The following is an 18,311-nucleotide window of genomic DNA, read 5'->3' on the forward strand; positions in this document are numbered from 1 at the left end:
TGCATAACAGGAGCAAGAGAGACCGATTCTGACACCGTGTTAGTCACATCACACAAAAATGCCAGGCATGCAGGGCCATACGGAATGGCAGGGCAGAGCCGGCAGCCTCTACGTCTCAGCCCGAACGCTGCTCTGCGGTGCCTAAGAGTTTTCTGATACCCTCAAAAGCCCCAAATAGGAATCCTGCAATTAGTGCATCTAACTCCTCCTTTACTGCAGTCTTCTCTCCTATTGGTAAAAGGTCTTCACAGGCTCATGTAGGGATCCCACCCCTTTTGTGGGTTTTCATTCTGAAGCTATCCACAACTTTACACCTGAATGAATGCCAAGCCTCTCTGAATATATAAAGGAAACCTTCAAGAGCAATTTCAGAGTTACCCAGAAGAAGCAGAAGAAAAAGATTTCATCCAGCTCTGTCAGACAGAGACCGAACCAACCATGCTTCTGCCTGCCATTCACTTCTATGGCTTTCTCCTAGCTTGCATCTTCACGAAAAGCTACTTGGCTTTCAAGAACGATGCCACAGAGATACTTTATTCACACGTTGTTAAACCCGCTGCAGCGAGCCCAAGCAGCAATAGCACCTTGAATCAAGCCAGGAACGGAGGCAGGCACTACACCAGCACTGGATCCGACCGCAACAGTGAGTATCCTACACCGCGTCCCGCAGCCCTTGGCCCTCCGGCGGCGGCGGCGGCGGCGGCGGCGCCCCTCCCGGCCCGGCCCCGGGAGCGGAGCCCCCCGGCCGCAGCCGCTGCGCTCGCTGCGGCGCGCTTTGCCCCCCGCCCCGAGTGCGGCGCTACGGGGAACCAGCGCCTCGGGGAAGCCGGGGCGAGGGAAGATGCTGCAGGTTCCTGGCTGGGATCTGCCTCGCCGGGCGGCCCCCAAGCGAGCCTCCCTCCCCCGTGCGAGTCCTGTAGGACCGGCTCTCTCGGGCAGGTTACCTCCCGAGGGAGGTTCATCCAGGAACGCCGGGTTTTATGGGCTATCCGGCAGGGAAGCAAGATAAAGGAAAAGGAGCGAGAGGTATTTCCAAAGCGTTCGCTTTCTTAACTCACTCTGCCGCTGTGAGCCGGGGAGGTGTCTGGGCTGCTTTTCAAATGCAATAAAAACCTCTGAATTTTGTTCCCGCTGTTTAGTTTTACTTCCTGCTGCAGCACTTACCTGCTTAACACCTCCAGCAAAAGTAAACAAATCAGCTCATAATTTACCTATGATCTCTGCTCTAACTTGCCTTTTTATATCTAGTCTTTTCCTGCTGAGTTTTATGTATATATGTCAGATACATGGGGATCTGGAAACCTTTTGCTGACTTTATCTGTTCCCTCCCCTGCCCGCCTCCTTAAAATGAAAGAAATCCAAATAGAGACACACACATACACACACCAACCCACCCACAACGATTCGATAAAAATAGCGTCATCCCTGGAAAGCGAAGGCACAAAGTGACACCGATACCTTTCAGCTAAGCCAGGTGTGTCAGCTCCTCTGAATGCTGAGGGTTTAAGCGCACAGGAAACATCTCATCATTACGAGATTACTGGAGCAGCCCAGTAGGTATTCATCGTCAATGAGCTGTCACCGGAGAAAAGCTGAGCCAGGAAAGACATAAAAACAGAAGGAGAGACAGACTCAAATCTGTGACCAGCTGCTTCCAGGTACATTCCTGAGTGCAGCTGCAGGAAGGCAAGCTCGAATCTTTTCTGCAAGGCAGGAGAACAGCCTTGTAAACAGCCCCTCGGATCAGCCTGCAGATTTACAGTCCCTCTGACTGCCCATCCTGAGACACAGGGGGACAGGGTGAAGTAATCTTAACTCAGTGTCTCTGTTCAGAACTCGCTTCCAAAAACCCAAGGAAAAACAGAAGCAGCCTGTAGCTGTGATACGCAGATGTACCTTCAAAGCCTTTTATGATTCACTCTAAAATGTTTCTAGTAATTACTTCTATTTTAAAGGCGTTAGTTAATTGCATTGTGTGTAGAATCTGTGCCGTAATTGTCCTTCAGAAAGAGGGAGAGCATAGCCAGTAAAGATTGCTTATTAAAATTAAGCGCACTGTGGGCGTTTATTTCAAAGTGTAATTACTGAAATAAACAGTTGTGTTTATTGCAGGGTGCAGAGCTGCACATACAGACGGGTACAAACATGCCTGTATGAGAAGCTCTGCACGTTGATTCCACGTCAGTTGCCCGAGAGAATTTGCAGGATCCTCTGTGTTACATATAATATAAAGACTACTACAGATACAAAGATGGTGTTACCCTGAAGGCAAAATGACCACTCTGAAATCGTTACTGCTAATCATTCAAACTTTGCATGCAGAACACCATTCCCTGGTAACTTCAGCTGTTATCACTTCTGTAGTATCTGCGTTCAGAGCAGCAGCGCTCATGGGAGACTCAGTCCGCTGCAACCGTGGAATGAGAAGAAACACACTAGTTGAAATTCATTTAAAAGCACATAAACAGTTTCCAAAGCACTATTTTCCCCCTTGCTAATGATCCAACATAATTGTTGTAAACATCACAGAGCAGATTCCCTAGACTGAGAACAAGCAGGAAACGTTTCTTCCCTTGGGGCACTTTTTCTCTTCTAAAAGGTATGTCCCTGAGAAGAAGAATAGAGAATAAAATTGCCTCTTCTACCACAACTGCTGAAGTGCGTATCATTATGATTTCTTTATGCTGTGTTAATACCCAGAGATACCATCAGTGCTCGAGGCCCTTGTGTTGGGGGACACAACAGTAAAGAGATGTCCTGTAAAGATTACAGCCTACTTTAACTTCTGCAAAACATAGCTTGTTAATGTGAAAAAGACTGGTTAAGGAAATCTCTCCATTCTGAATCTCAGTGTTTATTATTCTGTGCATTCTGCAGATCGTGTTCAAGTTGGCTGTCGGGAACTGAGATCCACCAAGTACATTTCAGATGGCCAGTGCACCAGCATCAATCCACTGAAGGAGCTGGTGTGTGCTGGTGAATGCCTCCCTTTGCCACTGCTCCCCAACTGGATTGGAGGAGGTTATGGAACCAAGTACTGGAGCAGGCGGAGCTCGCAAGAGTGGAGATGTGTCAATGACAAAACTCGCACCCAGAGGATCCAGCTTCAGTGCCAGGATGGAAGTATAAGAACCTACAAAATAACTGTGGTCACGGCCTGCAAGTGCAAGCGATACACCAGGCAGCACAATGAGTCCAGCCACAACTTTGAGGGAACCTCTCAAGCAAAACCTATCCAGCATCACAAAGAGAGGAAAAGAGCCAGTAAATCCAGCAAACATAGTACAAGTTAGAAGTCAGACATTCTCTCCTCTCTCATCTCCCTCTCCTCCTGCCAAAATTGAACTCAGCTGTAACCATTTGCTTTACCGTTCTGACTGCTTAAAGACAAGTCTGCCATTGCTGTGTTCTCAGTTGACACTACACGCTTACTGCTTTGACCAAAATCAAAAGGGGCATTCCCAGCATATGGACCTTTTGGGTGATTTTCCAAATGCTCAAGATGGGGAATAACACAAGCCTTCCAAACCCACACCATAAACTTTTACATTTTCTCCAGCCATGGAGACAAAGAAAATTTGCCATGAATATTCACAGAAGTCTATTTTGTAAAAAGATGTTTTGTTGTGTGTTTTAATGAGAACAGTTAATTATCACATCTATTGCCTTCTATATCATGTTTTATGAACTTCTAACAGCAGCTTAAAAATACAACACCTAGTATCTGCTTTCAGATTCATTCTAAAAAAAATGCCTTGCATGCTGACCTTTCTCTTATCTCAGTATACCAAAAATTAAAATATGCATGGCAGCAATCAAAAAGTAAAGCTGAACAAACTATTTATTTGTTGTTGTAATTATTTAATGAGCTTTTATGTGTGTTATTTCCCTCCAAAATGTTCTTATGTTTATAGCTTTTCTCACGTATCAAAGTATTTTCCTATGATTTGTGGCTGGATTAGAACATACATTTTGTAGATAATGTAAAATAGACATTTTAGCATTCTTGGTATATATTTTTTCATTTTGAACATTCATAGACTTAGGTGTTATTTTGAAGTAGCAACATAAAAATTGTTTTTTTCATTCTCCACTGTATTATTTTTCTTTAAAAGTGTGCAATCAAAAGACAGATATGATGACTTCCTTTCAAATTCATTGGTTTGTTTTTGGGTTTTTTACAAAAATAAACACTGCTAAAAAACTGTATTGTCTGGCTCTATATATTGAAATGCACACATTTTATTCAGTCACAACATTTAATCTCAAAAAGTGGGAGGACATTATTTGGTTAAAAAAATCTGTCCATGATATTTAACATTAAAATAATCTTTCTGTGGATTCTTTTTGGATGTAAAAATCTTAGGTGGCCATTTAACAGATGGTGCTTATTAATGGTCCAAGCCAGGTTCTTGTTTAACAATTCTCAAGTTGTACGTTGCAGAAGAAGTGTATATTTGGGAAGTTTTACAGGCTAGTAAGACACCACAATTTTTTTTCTTTTCATTAGTGATGATCAAGTCAAAGACTAACGGTAAAAATAACATGCAGTTTCATCTTTCCCATAGAGCCAATAGAGTCCTGCACATTATCCACAAATTCTTATAGAATGTATCAGGAAATATATAGTAAGTGATCTACCTTTCAACGCATAGTCCATGAATCACCTCTTCTTAATCTTTCAAACTATACTGAAAAACTATGGGCCAGGTTTCATCATGGGATTCTGCTGTTCTTAAAGCATTAACTTTTACCACTCATTTGCACCCAAAGAAAAGATTACACAAGAAGAAAGTAATGAAAAGTCTTGCCTGATAAGGTCTCACACAAGCTCTCTTTGACCTTCTCTTTATCTCATTCCATTTTGCATTTTAATCCCAAAAGATTCATCATTAAGTTCTTGGCAGAGATCTTCCTTGGCCGTTACTGTAGAACTGTTTGAAATTCACTGCTACTGCTTGACTTACCGAATCCTAAATTTTATTGGCAAAATCTAATGATTTTTCCTCAAAGCTACGTTCAAGAATTCTCTTTAAAATCTGCTATATTTAAGAAAGAGATATACCTTTTTTTTTTCAATTTTAACTGATCTACATGGTGGCACAGTTAAAAACCATTGCATTAATGACCTACTTGTTTCAAGTTCAGTTCTGTGACCGTGCAAAGATCAGAATGATGAGATCAGAGACCATTTATACTTAAATTCTCTGATCTTAAAGGTGCTTCTTTTAAGCCTAAGAGGATAGATGATGAATAAAGGAGTTAGCAGGGAGAGAGGTGACATGACGTTGCTCCTAGGCATGTCAGTCCAGTGGACCTACAGGTATCCTAGTTTTTTATTTTAACAGACATTATAGTCTCACTCAATCCATTTTATGAAGGAAAGATTATTCCCAAATGCCAAACATCTATCCATTTTTAAATTGTTCTCCAGCTACTTTTTCAAGATGATAAAGGACAAAAGATTGAGATAATGGACCAAAATTTAACCAAAATTATTTTCAAAGCCAATAGTCACTATGCATCAGTAAAGTTGCCCTGCCTGTTCTGTGTTTGACTCCCAGAAATAAGAATGGCGAAAAAACCCACACATCTTGCTCATGACTCTTCTACAGTCAGTGAGGTTTGACTGTAGGAACAATATGCACATTTTATAAGAGTTTGCATTTAGCAATAGACGTAATTTGTCTTTTCACGCAGAACTACCTGAAGGGGACTAATATGACACACTTCCGTCAAGATGACTTCATGAAATTTTGCTGGACATGCTATAGAAAGACCATGGGGCCCATCTCTAAGTCTGGCATATTTGAGGGAACATGAGGGAAGGCAGTACGAGCTTTGTCCCTCAGCAGCGACTTAACTTTGAAGTGCCACCTGAGTTAGCTATGGTCTCTTCTTTGGCCATGACTTCGGCCTTTTGTGAGGGAGATCTGCAGGAAAGCAGTTTTAGAAATATGTTAATCTTGAATTTTCTTAAGGAATAATGTTACCCTCTGTGACTCATCTCCTAGCTCTGAATGCTTCAACCTGGCCTATACAATCTGCCTTCTGTTTCATCCTCTTACATGTGAACTCACAGGGGTCCGTCCAAGGATCCAGACGAAAGGCATCATATGAGTACATCCAACTAGTTTTTTCTATATGGAGAGTCTCCAACATGTAAAGTTGCAGTGGGTAGGATACGGGCCATTGCTCTTGTATCTACAGTGGAGAATCTTGCCAAAGTTTCTCAAAGATTCAATTAAAAGAATAGTACTGCTTAAACTGAAATAATTTTAAGTATGATACATCTTCTTATGTCTGTTTCAGAGTTAAAAAGGAAAGACAAACATGCTAGAATTTTCTTCATTTTCCCCTGAAATATTAAGCCAAATAGATACAAGAAGCATGTAAATGTTTTGAAAAAGTATAATGTAGAGGCAGATCAGATGATAAGTTTTTACACAAATTGGACCACTAAGTAGTCTAGATTACACTAAGAATATATAGAAGTTGACTTTCTTAATAATATCTTATCGTATGGGCAGATCACTAAGTCCAGGGGCTTCTTAAAAAGCATTTCAAACACCTTAAAAAGAACCTAATAATTTTATAAATTCTCACACTTGCTTCTTTAGAAAACTAAAAGCGAATAAATTAGAAATAATCTGTTAATCTGCCATCATTATTTCATTACTTTCGAGTCGATGAAAACTGCCCCCAGCTAAGAGGTAAATTGTTTTATAATGAATGGAAATCAATTTTCCTTAGACATCACTAGAAAGGAACTTAGCCAGATGCTGATTGTTTTGATAGCATGGTAGCACTCAGAGGCACACTTCATAGAGGCAGTGGTAGATAGTATGTGTCATTAAGACATGATCAACTGCAGAAGTCAGAAGGGCCTGACACTTGCAGTCTAGACTAGAAAGGCCCTTTGAGATGTTTGTTTATTCAGTTTTTTAGTAATAGTAACAAATCTGTTGCTCTCTCCTTTCCAGCAGCCTTGGAATCAAAACCACCCAATCCACGTTCAGTCATTTGTTTGGAAATAAAGCAGACATTTGAATAACACCCTTCAAAATACCTAACAGATTTCTGCTAGTAAATCACTGTAGTCCTCCTAACCTTGACCTTTATATCCTTCCTGGAGAAGTACAGCATTAATCAAGAAAGGACTGTTCAACACATTCCACTGTGAGAGTCTTGTTGCTACAGTATTAACCTGGAGGTGTTCAGTGGAAAATTATAAGGAATCCTTAGTGTTGGAAGGTATCCTATTCTCATGATGCATTTCCCTTCCCGTAGGCCAGGCAAGGGGCTTTGATTTTAAGTTCATTGACATACATATAAACATCGCTCCAGGCTAAAACTGAAAATTCGCTAGAGATTTATGAGTTAAGCAGACATTCTGTCACTGGATTTGTTAATTTTGCCTGAACGTCGCCCCCACAACAAAAAGCCTGCCCATGCATCTTTCTGAAAGACATCCAGCCTTTCAGCTCACTGATTGTATGAGTTATGTGGACTGACACACTAGAAAAGTGTGATTTACAAGTGATATTGCCTACCACCAAGTTAATATTCAAACATCTACCTTCCTCAGTACTTCCATGACAAGAAAATACGCTTCATTCTTAATTAATGCTCATCAAACTACATGCCATGAAAATAACTAGTCTCTACTAATTGCTGAGAAAAATCTCTACAAACACTGGACTGTAACTCCATTTCGGGAGTTTGTTTTTTCTTAACTTACTTTGGTTTGACAACCTATTATAGTGAATGAGGCAGTGTTACATTACCTAGCTGGAGTTCAGGCCTTCTTAATGCCTCTGTACAACCACAAAGAAATACAGAGAATATCTTAATATAAATGAAAATCAGGACCACTGACTTTAATAGGGCTGTTTGTAGAATATGGTACTTCATGAACGTAAAGGAAAATAAAAAAATTCACCTCCCTGGAAAAGAGGCCTAAATCAGAATACACTGCAACAACAATATAGTTCTGTTTACTAAACCCCAAAGACAGCTGCTGTCAAAAAGTGACCTTTGTTACCATCTACTTAAATAAAAAATACTAAATCACCTAAAAATGTTTCCTTGAACACTTTGTCTATTTCTTGTCCCCTGCCCTATTTTAGTAGTTGTACAATAGTGTATTATTGTCTCATTTTTTAAACCCTTAGCTGTTTTGAACTATACTTACTACAGCACACTTGCTTTTTGATACAGAAATATTTTGTCTCTTTTTAGAATGACTGGATGCATCATTTTTTAATTTTGACTACTGAGAGGAAAAGTCATGCTCTGACTTGACCTAGGAGTTCCACATTTGATTTTTTTTGTTAGCCCCAGTGAGAAGTGACTGAGTGAGGAAATTGCAAAGAAACTTAGCAAAAGCATAAACCAGCCTGTAAAGTCTGATGCTTTGGTGGGCTAAAGAAGGGCTAACCAGACGCATTAATTAAAGTTCTTTTATACGAAACAGTGGAGAGTTGAGGGAGAGGGCCTAAGGAGAAAAGTACTTGTCGAGCCCTACCACAAAAACAGCGCTGAGAAATGGAGGGACTATGCAGAGCTTTAAAACAGACTCTGTAGCACAAAGACTTTGTTTTAATTGCAGCTGAAGCAAGTTTAAACATCTGTTGCTTGTTAGATTATTATTTTATTTATTTACTTATTTATCCATTCATTTATTTTTGGGATGGGTTGAAGAAAGCTCTTTTAGATTCCCTATGGCCATTAAGCTGGGATGGAGAACAGAGGTCCGAGTGTTTCTAAAATGTAAAGCTGCAAAAATTCTGGTTTTAGCAAGGATCACTTGCTTTCCCCCCCCCCCCAATGAAAAAGCCTGCTAAAACTTTTGCTTTTGTACATCTTTATTGCAATTTTTAGAACGGTGGCCAGAACAGCTTATAGCAGTGGGGAACAGGTTGTATCACTGCACTGCAACTTTTGTTTTCAGATATTGAAATGTCTGAATCTGGGTGTGTCTAGAAGAGGAGAAAGAACAGAAAATGCATCAAAAAAATGTAACAAAATGACATGTGGAGGACAGCATGTGCTGCATGTCCTTCATTTTCTTCTGATCATCACAGCTTTTCATGAGACTTCAAAACGCTTGTTCTGTCTGCAGATTGCCAAGCCAAACATTAGCCAATGCACATGCTACCCTTGGGATTTAATAGACTGCCAAGTCTAAATTCACATGGTAGATAACCATTTCTGACTGTCTCTGTGTCTTCTCTTCCCATGCAAAGGGAAGAATGCACAGCACAGTGTGTCTGTACCACCCACACATTCCATACAGAACCAGGGTAAGTCAGGGAGACTTCAGAATCTGACATCTTCACAGAAACTCATGTTTCACTGCATTGGTCATATCTTCTGGTGGGTGACCACAGCCGCCTCTTTCTGAGGAGAAAGAATACTGCCTAAGCTGAAAAGGTTCACATACAGGTTTCTTAGAAAGCTATCAGTCTACCACATACCTGGACTTCCTTGTTGAAGAATTTGGCTCAAAATCCTGCTTACAACCTACATAAAATCTATCAGTAGATTCCCTCTCAGTGTTACCCTTATAAAATTACAGTAATCTGATTTTGTGAACAAGACCATTAAGAATACAGGCAGCGAGTTATCCACAAAACCTCTTCTGGGTGCTCTGCAACTATTGTCCCCGTATTTTCTTTTGAACTTTTTGTAATCAGTTATGAATCTTGACACTTCTGCCAGAAGAAAATGTTTGCAACATCCTTTTCCAAGAATAAAGTAAATATGAAGACTGATTTCCATTTTTATTTGCTTAATTAAATACTTCTTTGCATACTTCTTCCACAAAAACCCTCATTAGACAGACCATTCAAGCCACTGTCTGAATCTTAAGAATGCAGTACTTTGTGGTACTCTTTATCTACTCAAATACTGCAGCCCCTTGCAAATCTGCCTGCTTCTGTCCTCCACTTTGACACTTCTGGCTCTGACAAAATCTAAATCCTCTTTCCCATGGTGTCTCAATGACCAAGCTCTTTTCTTTCCAGTAGTTAGGTTACTCGTCCCACAATTCTGTTCCTCCACACACAAAAAAAAAAACCAAAAAAGGATGCATTACTTAATCCATTTTCAGGTGTTCAGTACTGAAGAAAAAAATGTATATGGAAACACAAGTGTACTGGCACAGGTAAGTGTCAGGAAGAATTTTTAAAGTAAGATGAGTTGGACTGCATTACTCAGAAAAACAGTAACAGGATACAGAGTATTCTTCATTAAGTAGTTGGTTTGCATCCAGCTAGATTAGTATGTTGGAAAATGGTTAACCTTTGATGGTTGCTCCGTGGTATATGTTAAACAGGCGGAGTCTCTATATAACTGCTGGATGACAGGTAGCCACATTACTGCAGTTGGGAAAAATCTGTAACCTTGATCTTTCTAAAAACTGAACAGGAACAAAGGACTGACCCTTTCCAATCTGACATTTTCATGCTAGAACTGGACAAGCCAGCAAAGGATGAGGCAAAGGATTAGGACAGGACTACCGTTTTTAGGGACTATCATCCTGCAGGTTTTGTTCACTATAAAGCAACTGTTTAGAAAGAGAAAAAAGATTCACAAACCTTTCCAGAACGCAGGCTGCATTTTAAAGCACTTCCTTTACAAACCGCCAAAAAGGTTAGAACATAACACTAAAAATTCAAAAGAAGAGGAGAAAAATGAACCAGCTCCACGATTGTTTTGTCTGATGTGTACCATACAAATTCACAACGAAGGCAAAGTCCAATTTTTGTGTGGGACAGTATTTTGTCTTACCTGCTGCAATGTCAGTCCCTGATGGTATAGCTAGGACCAGTCTTCATTTGTTAAGTAAAATCTTACACGGATGGAATCCCTCCTATATGAACTCTGGCAAACTGCGTTCATCTACGTCCTTCAGACACGGGACTAATGAATAACATTCCTGGCATTCTAAGGGTAAGGACCATTATTAACATGACAAAAGATGCAGAAGCAATACTTTCAGTGTAGTAATAAATAGTAAAGCTTGTACTCCTATTCATACCAAATCTGCAAATTTTCATTGGTGTTACCTGATTCTCTCCATCACTTTCAGTTTGGTGAATCGTTTCACATTCCTTCACAGACATTCCACGGAGATAACACAGAACATGATAAAGCAATAAAACACGGCATGATAATATGCACACACCAAAATTAAAACAAACAAAGATTTAGAGCAGTGAAAATCCCAACTCTATTCCAAATCTAACTTCAGCTCTTAAGTATTCTCTAATGTTTCACTACATCATTCTGTATCACTGACATCTGTGGCTTAATACCACATATTTAACCAGTTCATAGACTATCTCTGCTTTGAATCATTTTGGGAAAAGGAAACTACCATTAGTCTTTCCTCAGAGGTAACTGTTTCTCCAGTCACAACTGGACACCTGTCAAAAAAGAATAAATTAAACATTTCTTTTTCTACTGAGATGATAGGGCACTGTCCTAGTGGCTGGTGCCTGCTGTTAAGTCACAGCGGAAAACATCCTCTGGGATTTCCGTCCCTCAGCTTCCACGTCTTAAATCTTTGTTAGGGTCACCATACAATGCACTCTGACAGTTGAACACCCTAAAACAGAATTCCTATAAACCAGCACAATAAATGGTGACGTTAAAGCTGAGCAGATAGGCCTACCCAACCTTGGCACTACTTAACATCTGACGAATGTACCTAGAACCTACGAAGACCCTCCCAGAGCCAAGTGTTTAAGGCTAGTCAACCATTTCTAATGAAAAACTGCATGAGGCCTCCACCTCATCACCTACTTGCCAAAGCACTCCCCAAAGCAGATGACTTTCTTCTTTAACCTTTCTGAATTTCACAAAAACTCCTGCAGTCAGGGACTCTTACTCTCACGAATTATTGGATTAGATACTATGGGGTAATTCTCTTATCTTTAAATTCTTTTACTATGTGTACATAAAATACTCATTAGTTCTTGAACTAACCTTCCATACCCCAGAGAAATAGCCTAAAGGATTGAGTAGAGAACAGATAAACACTCCAGGGTGAATATAACATTTTAGGGTGAAGCTTTAAAATGCGTGTCAAACATCAAATGAAATCTCTGTCAATTTTTTCTCTTGCACTTGCACAGAACATAAGCAAGATGCTTCCTCTGTGTATCAAGTATTCATAGACTCTAGAAGAAATTTATCTACCAGAACCATGTAAAAGAATGCCAAAGGTGTGATGTAAAACACACGTGATACAACAGGTGAAACTCAACATATGTTTTTCAACACTTACCTACAATGATGTGCAAGTATGAATACACTCCATTGTGTTCAGAGACCACATTTCCTTTACACTTGTAGCATTTACATTCTCTATTTACGCTTCAACTATTAACAAACTAAAAATCATGGAACACTTCTACCTCATTAACTAAAATTTATAGCTTGTTACACCATTTTGTCAAAAATCAAAACCATACATCAGAAATATTTTGCAGAACTGCATATGAAGGTAATAGCACTTAGAATTCCGCCTTAGGGATCTGATCTGTAGGTGATTCTATGCACACTGTATATTAGGCATGTAAGCACTCTTTGATATTTGATAGTCAACTATTTACATCATTTAAGTTATGCATGTGCATAACTCCCTTGCTGAATACATGCTGTTTTCATCTCAGTTCCACATAGCAATAGGAGCAAATCAATAGCACAACACTTTATGTATAAAGTATTCCACACATTTACAGCATCTTTCATCAAAGAATCTCAGAGCAAGAAATAACCCTTTGCAATCATATTTGTAAAAATACAAACATAAAAATATGCTAATATGAAATAAGATAAGATTTCCCCGAAGGTGTTAATTATGATTTGGAGGGAAAATAGTTTTGCCTTTTTCAGCATTCCACTATCCATTATACTGCCTCAAGCTATATGTTCCCTAGGACATGATACTGATTTGGGAACCACTGTCACCACAGAGCAAATACTCTGAGGCAGCTGCTGTGCAACAAAGACTGAAACAGCGAAGATGTAAGTCAGTCCAAAAGGACTACGTGGAGGGTCGATTAGGTCTCAGTCGCAGGCAACAAGTAAAAGATTGTGAAAAGCGTGAAAGAAAACTGCACATGATTATTTTTTCTAGTGATCAATCAGAACTGAAATAAAATATCTGAAACAAAATGCCTACCCAGACTATGCTTTCTCAATTTTTTTTTCATATATAGATGCAGAAATGATGATGAAGCCTAAGACTTTGAGATCTCGTGTAAACTGCTACAAATGGCAACAGACATGCAAGATAAAACCTGAAATACAGTCCTTTTGGGGACTTTCTAATCTCTCTAGATATGCAAAGTACCTGTGTCTGTCTCTGTAAACAGTGACTTCAACGATTAGAGATTGTTATTGGTGACTTAAAGCCAAGACTGCTATTCTACTTGAACAGAAAAAGTCTCTAAAGAGAACTGACATTCCACTTGCTTACTTACAGCTCTGGATGTTCATTTTATGGCTTGCCACCACTGAAGTAATAACTTATATATCTGGATAAAATTAGTGAAATACAATCCTGCAAACACAAGGTTCTGGCTAAAAGCCTTGTCACTGCTCAGAATGCTGAACGCTGCAGATACCATGTTAGCTGCAAGAATGGCTCTCAGATTTTAAGTATTTCTAGCTTTATGTTGTCTTTTATAGATCGTGCACTTCCATGGTAGGAAGTATTGTAGTTTTTTTAATTTTGCTTTTACAATTCACTTTAATTTGCAAAATGTTCCTTGATTACATGCATTTCCCTTTGAAACACGTAACAGTGAACCTTGCTGCTGGTCAAGAAAAGGTAAATTCATCTTATTTTGCCTGCATTAAAAACAAAATGCTTCAAGAGCTTAGAAATTACTTTGAAAAAGGGACAGACAATTTCTCAGTTTATTTATACCACATCTACAGAACACTCAATCACAATTTTAAATTAAGAAATTTTACTCTTTTACTCAATTTTCACAAAAACTTTTCAGTACGATTTCTACCACTCCAATAACTTAATGCTCTCTGGAAACACTATTATGAGTTTCAGTCATAGAAACAGATGAATTTTTTTTCCCAGCAGTTAAATTTCCAGGTGAATTTCACTTCTGTAATTTGATTCCAATTTGTACATATCTTCTTCCTTCAATAAAAAAGAAAAAAACATATGATTGGCATATTTACTGCATAATTGCAAACTACTACTGTGGTTTCAGATGTTATACCCCTGCACAGAAATGATGGATTAGCCTGCTCTTTACTTGCTTTGAGGCAAAAATGTTGCCTCTATCCCTCTTTATCCAATTAAAAACCATGTAAAATTGTTCTCCCAATATGTCTGAATTTACTTTTTACCCCACTTCAAATGTTTATATAGGAGCATGCACATATATGCACAATAACCAAATTATTTGATTGATTCAACAAAAAATGCAAAATGGAATGGAACTGAAGCGAATTACGTATTCACAAAATGCCACTGTGTTTCATTGCATGTTACTATCAAATGAATATTAAAAAAATGTAAACCTGAAAATCCCAATTTTCTTAACTCATGCTAAGACACAGCATAAATTGATAATGATGTTGAATATGCTCTTCCTTCCGCGTCATTGTCTAAGAAAACAGAAAATGAAAGGAGAAATAGCAGTAACAAGCGCAGACTAACCAAGACTCCAAGAATCTATACTGAAGGGCTTCTTGAAGAACTAACAGGTGCTGTCAACACAGGACAAGAATCTTTTGACTCCATAGGGACGGTGGAAAGCATGAAAACTTCTGAAGCATCTGATGTTCACGTGCAGCCAAAAGCAGCTTCAAAGTGCTGTTTGGCTGGATCATCAAATCTCACCATAAATATACAACATATTTCATGACACTGAAGTCTGTATCCATCAAAGTTATTATCAAATAGAATTTCTTCTGGACAGATCAAGCCTCGTCCACCTAGCATAACAAGGAAAATGGGATTCAGAACAAGAATGGAACCAGTTTGGCATGTGATCCTCTTCCCTCAATCTCTCTTGCCTTTTTATCCTTCACAGAAGAAATTAATACGCGTGAAAGAAATGAAGTGGGAAACACTGGCTGGGCAAGAAAGAAGGTACTAGGCACAACAGACTGTTGGAGTAGGGGAAGAAGTGCAAAATCATAATGTCAAGAAGGAAGGGGAAAATAGTTCTGAAGGTTGTGTTTGTGGTTGGGAACGTCCTACTTACCTACTCCTCAGAACCCATGTACAGTGGGAGGAGCCATGGGAACTAAAAAGACCTTATTTTGATCCATTATTATTAATGCGAACAAGAAAAAAGTCTGGAAAATCAGCTACAGTTGACTAGATTAATGTCTGTGCTCTTTATTAATGGAAGTATGAAGACCTGAGACAGGAATTCAGAATGTTTGTTACACTGAAAAAAAGGAGAGAGTGGGAATGTTGCAGAACAACCTGCCATGAACGTGTTTGTATAGAACTGCTGCAAGAAAAAGTTGGAATAATGTAACCTATGTGATCCAAGATGATTGTGGATGCTGGAGGTGCCTACCTTAAGAAGAAAAATTCATTTTGGGCATTTGATAACAAAGTGATGCTGAATGGATGGCAATATGCACAGAGGGGAAGACTCAGGGCAAAGTTGGAAGTCCTGAAAAGAGACAACAGACAAATATATGTCATCAGTCAGGAATTAGGTGTAGAGAAATACTTTCCAAGAAAAGAAAATGTAAGACCTACTGAAAAGGAACAGAAACAGGTAAACAGAGTTTCTGAGCCAATGGCTCTTCTAAAAAAAATCCCACATGATAAACAGTCTTGAAGACAATGAGACCAACACTTGTAGGAAGAAAGCAGTTGAACTTCTAGCTAATGCTTTCACTGGTGAAAAGGGTCTCCATTCCAGAAGTTTTTCAGCAAGCTGTGTAACTCATATTCTTTCCTCTTTTTTACATGCCCGTTTCGTTCAATGCCCATGATAATACATTTGTTCTTTACAGAAGCTTTTGGAGACATCATTATCTAGAAAGCACATCTGTATGTTTGTATCTAAAATGTTTTCCTTTGTTTGCCGCCAGTCCCCCTCATGTTTCACTGCATGGTACGAGCTGATGTGATTTCTGTTAATTGTCTTAACTATCAAGACACCTCTGCATGTAAAGTGTCTATGTTCTCCACTGTACTATCCAATTTTCCTGGACTTTCCTGCTATTGCAGATATCAAGGATATCTGTGAACTCTGCCTTTGATAGCAGGGGTCACTATACTCCTATTCTAAGACTCCTACTAATGATGCCTCTGCGATCCCATATGATCATTCTACCTCAGTCCACAGCTGGCACTGGCAAAGCAGCCCAGCTGGGACATAATAAACTTCCTTCTGTGCTTTTTCGATCAGACCTACTCCTCAGAAAAGTCTCCATGTGTGTTCTACTTGGGTTCCTCTTAACACAACTAAGAGAAACCTGAAAAGCTGTAAATAAGTTAGCTTCTCAAAGATATAAAGAATAGATCAAAAATTCCTGCAGACTCTAAAGCCTCTGGTCATTTTAGGACAGCCTGCATATAAGACACTGATTTTTTCCTAAAAATAATGTCAAAGAGGATAGTGTTAGGGCCCTGAGTGCATCCACCTTCAAGAAGTTTAGTTGGCCAAGTTACAGAGTTTATCTTGCCAAGTCCAAAGGCAGCTCTTCCACTAATAAGAGCTGTTATGAAGAAAGCTAGAAGCAAGGGCCTGACCCTCCTTTCCTCCTTTTCCCTTGGGAGTTACTTTTAAGCAGAGCCTTTATTGTGGCCCCCTATGTCTGCACCTGGTCTGGTGCCTCCCTGACCTTGACCCGTACCCACTGGCTCCATTTCCTGGCTTGCCCTGGGACCTGCCGCCTCACTGAGACCTTGCCGGGTGATCACTGGACTATGCCTGACCCCGAGGGCCCGATCCTGACCCTGACTCATGCTTAGCATCCTGGTTCCTTGTTGGTGAGGCTACTGTTCTCATCTGCCTTCGATACCATGCTCTGCTCCAGGCTCCCCTTCCCGTTTGGAGTGGCTGGCCCTCACTGCTCCCTGATAAGCAGCAACAAGCGCACAACAGTTCTTTCAGATTTGCAAGACTATCTTTACAGCGAGATGTCCAAAACTTTCAGCTGAGGACAGAGTGTAGCAATAGTATTTAAATACACTCAAGTTACAGATGTACTCCAAAGCCAGACATATCAACCCAAGACCTATTTTGCTGATGACAAATGTGTGACCTGATGCCATGCTTAGCAAGCCTCCTCTGCCGCCTAATGGGTATCGGCCCTGGCAATATTCTCATCAACCCGTCTCAGCTACTGCCTACAGTAACACCGTAAGATGAGCTGGAACATCCCAGCTTCTCCCAGTGAATTGACTGCTGCTATTTCAACCTCTCCCTCCTAGGATTAAGGGCAACATACACCAGACTTCGGCAGGAGTCCCCAGCCAGCCTGTGGAGAAGCAGTCCTCTCACGGCCGGGGCTGCCGTGAAGACACAGGGCCGCGGTTCGACCCACCTTCCCCTCGGCTCCAACCACGAGCTATTTATTTCCTCACTGAGACTGGGCACCCCGCCCCGATCAGCGGGGCGCCAGACGGGCCAGGCAGAGGCAGCGGCTCCCCGCCTCTCCCAGCGGGAGGGGGGGACAGGGCGGGGCGGCGCCCCGCGGCGGCGGCGGCGGCGGCACAGGCGGCGGCACAGGCGGCGGCACAGGCGGCGGCCCTCCCGCCGCCCCCGCAGCAGGACGCCCCGCCCCGCCCCGCGCGGACGCAGCGCCTAACGGCCCCTCCGCCGCGCGCGCTCCCCGCGGCCGGCACCACCCACCCCGGCTCGGCGCAGGTGGGAGCACCCCGGCGCGGCCGCGCATGCGCTGTGGGCAATCACCCGCGAGCCGGGCATTTAAAGGGCCAATGGCTGCTGTACGCTGCTTGTGCTATCGTGTGTCTGCTGTCTCCCTGCTGGGGTGCCCCGGGCGGGTGGGCGCCTCCTTCTTCTCCCGCCCCCTCCGGGGTCTAGGCGTACGCCGCGGGGCTTGCCCGGCCGCGCCTGGGCCCGCACGCCTCTGCGGGGCCTCGCGTAGCGCGGGGTGGGCGAGGAGTAGGGCCCGGTCCCCGCTGGGGGCAGGCGAGCGGGCGGGCGCTGGATTCTTTGGATTGCGGACGTCGCGGGCAGATAAAACACGCGGGCGGGCGGTTGCGCTGTCCTGGCCCCGTTCTTACTGCTGGGGGGAGGGTGAGGAGCGGAGCGGCTACGGCGCCCCGCGCA

At 41.4% G+C, this 18,311-nt stretch overlaps 1 protein-coding gene and 1 long non-coding RNA gene across 2 annotated transcripts; one reads left to right on the forward strand and one right to left on the reverse strand.

Moving 5' to 3' along the window:
• The first annotated feature begins 319 nt into the window (after positions 1–319).
• Positions 320–4,201, forward strand: SOSTDC1 (sclerostin domain containing 1). Its single transcript, XM_076332342.1, has 2 exons — positions 320–643; positions 2,878–4,201. Exons 1-2 carry the CDS (start codon positions 439–441, stop codon positions 3,291–3,293), a joined length of 621 nt encoding a protein of 206 aa, XP_076188457.1. The 5' UTR covers positions 320–438; the 3' UTR covers positions 3,294–4,201.
• A 9,720-nt stretch (positions 4,202–13,921) lies between these two features.
• LOC143157507 (uncharacterized) lies at positions 13,922–17,669 on the reverse strand. Its single transcript, XR_012994807.1, has 2 exons — positions 17,563–17,669; positions 13,922–14,176 (listed from the first exon to the last, which is right to left on the reverse strand). It is a non-coding gene; the product is annotated as an uncharacterized LOC143157507 (long non-coding RNA).
• Positions 17,670–18,311: the final 642 nt, after the last annotated feature.

The sequence above is a fragment of the Aptenodytes patagonicus genome, chromosome 2 (genome assembly GCF_965638725.1).
Source record: "Aptenodytes patagonicus chromosome 2, bAptPat1.pri.cur, whole genome shotgun sequence".
NCBI classification, from domain to species: domain Eukaryota; kingdom Metazoa; phylum Chordata; class Aves; order Sphenisciformes; family Spheniscidae; genus Aptenodytes; species Aptenodytes patagonicus.

Bases quoted from the DNA above. Each gene is read 5' to 3' on its own strand.
- SOSTDC1 (XM_076332342.1), top strand. From the start codon at position 439: ATGCTTCTGCCTGCCATTCACTTCTATGGCTTTCTCCTAGCTTGCATC. The intron at 644-2,877 runs GTGAGTATCCTA...TGCATTCTGCAG, and splicing joins CACTGGATCCGACCGCAACA to ATCGTGTTCAAGTTGGCTGT.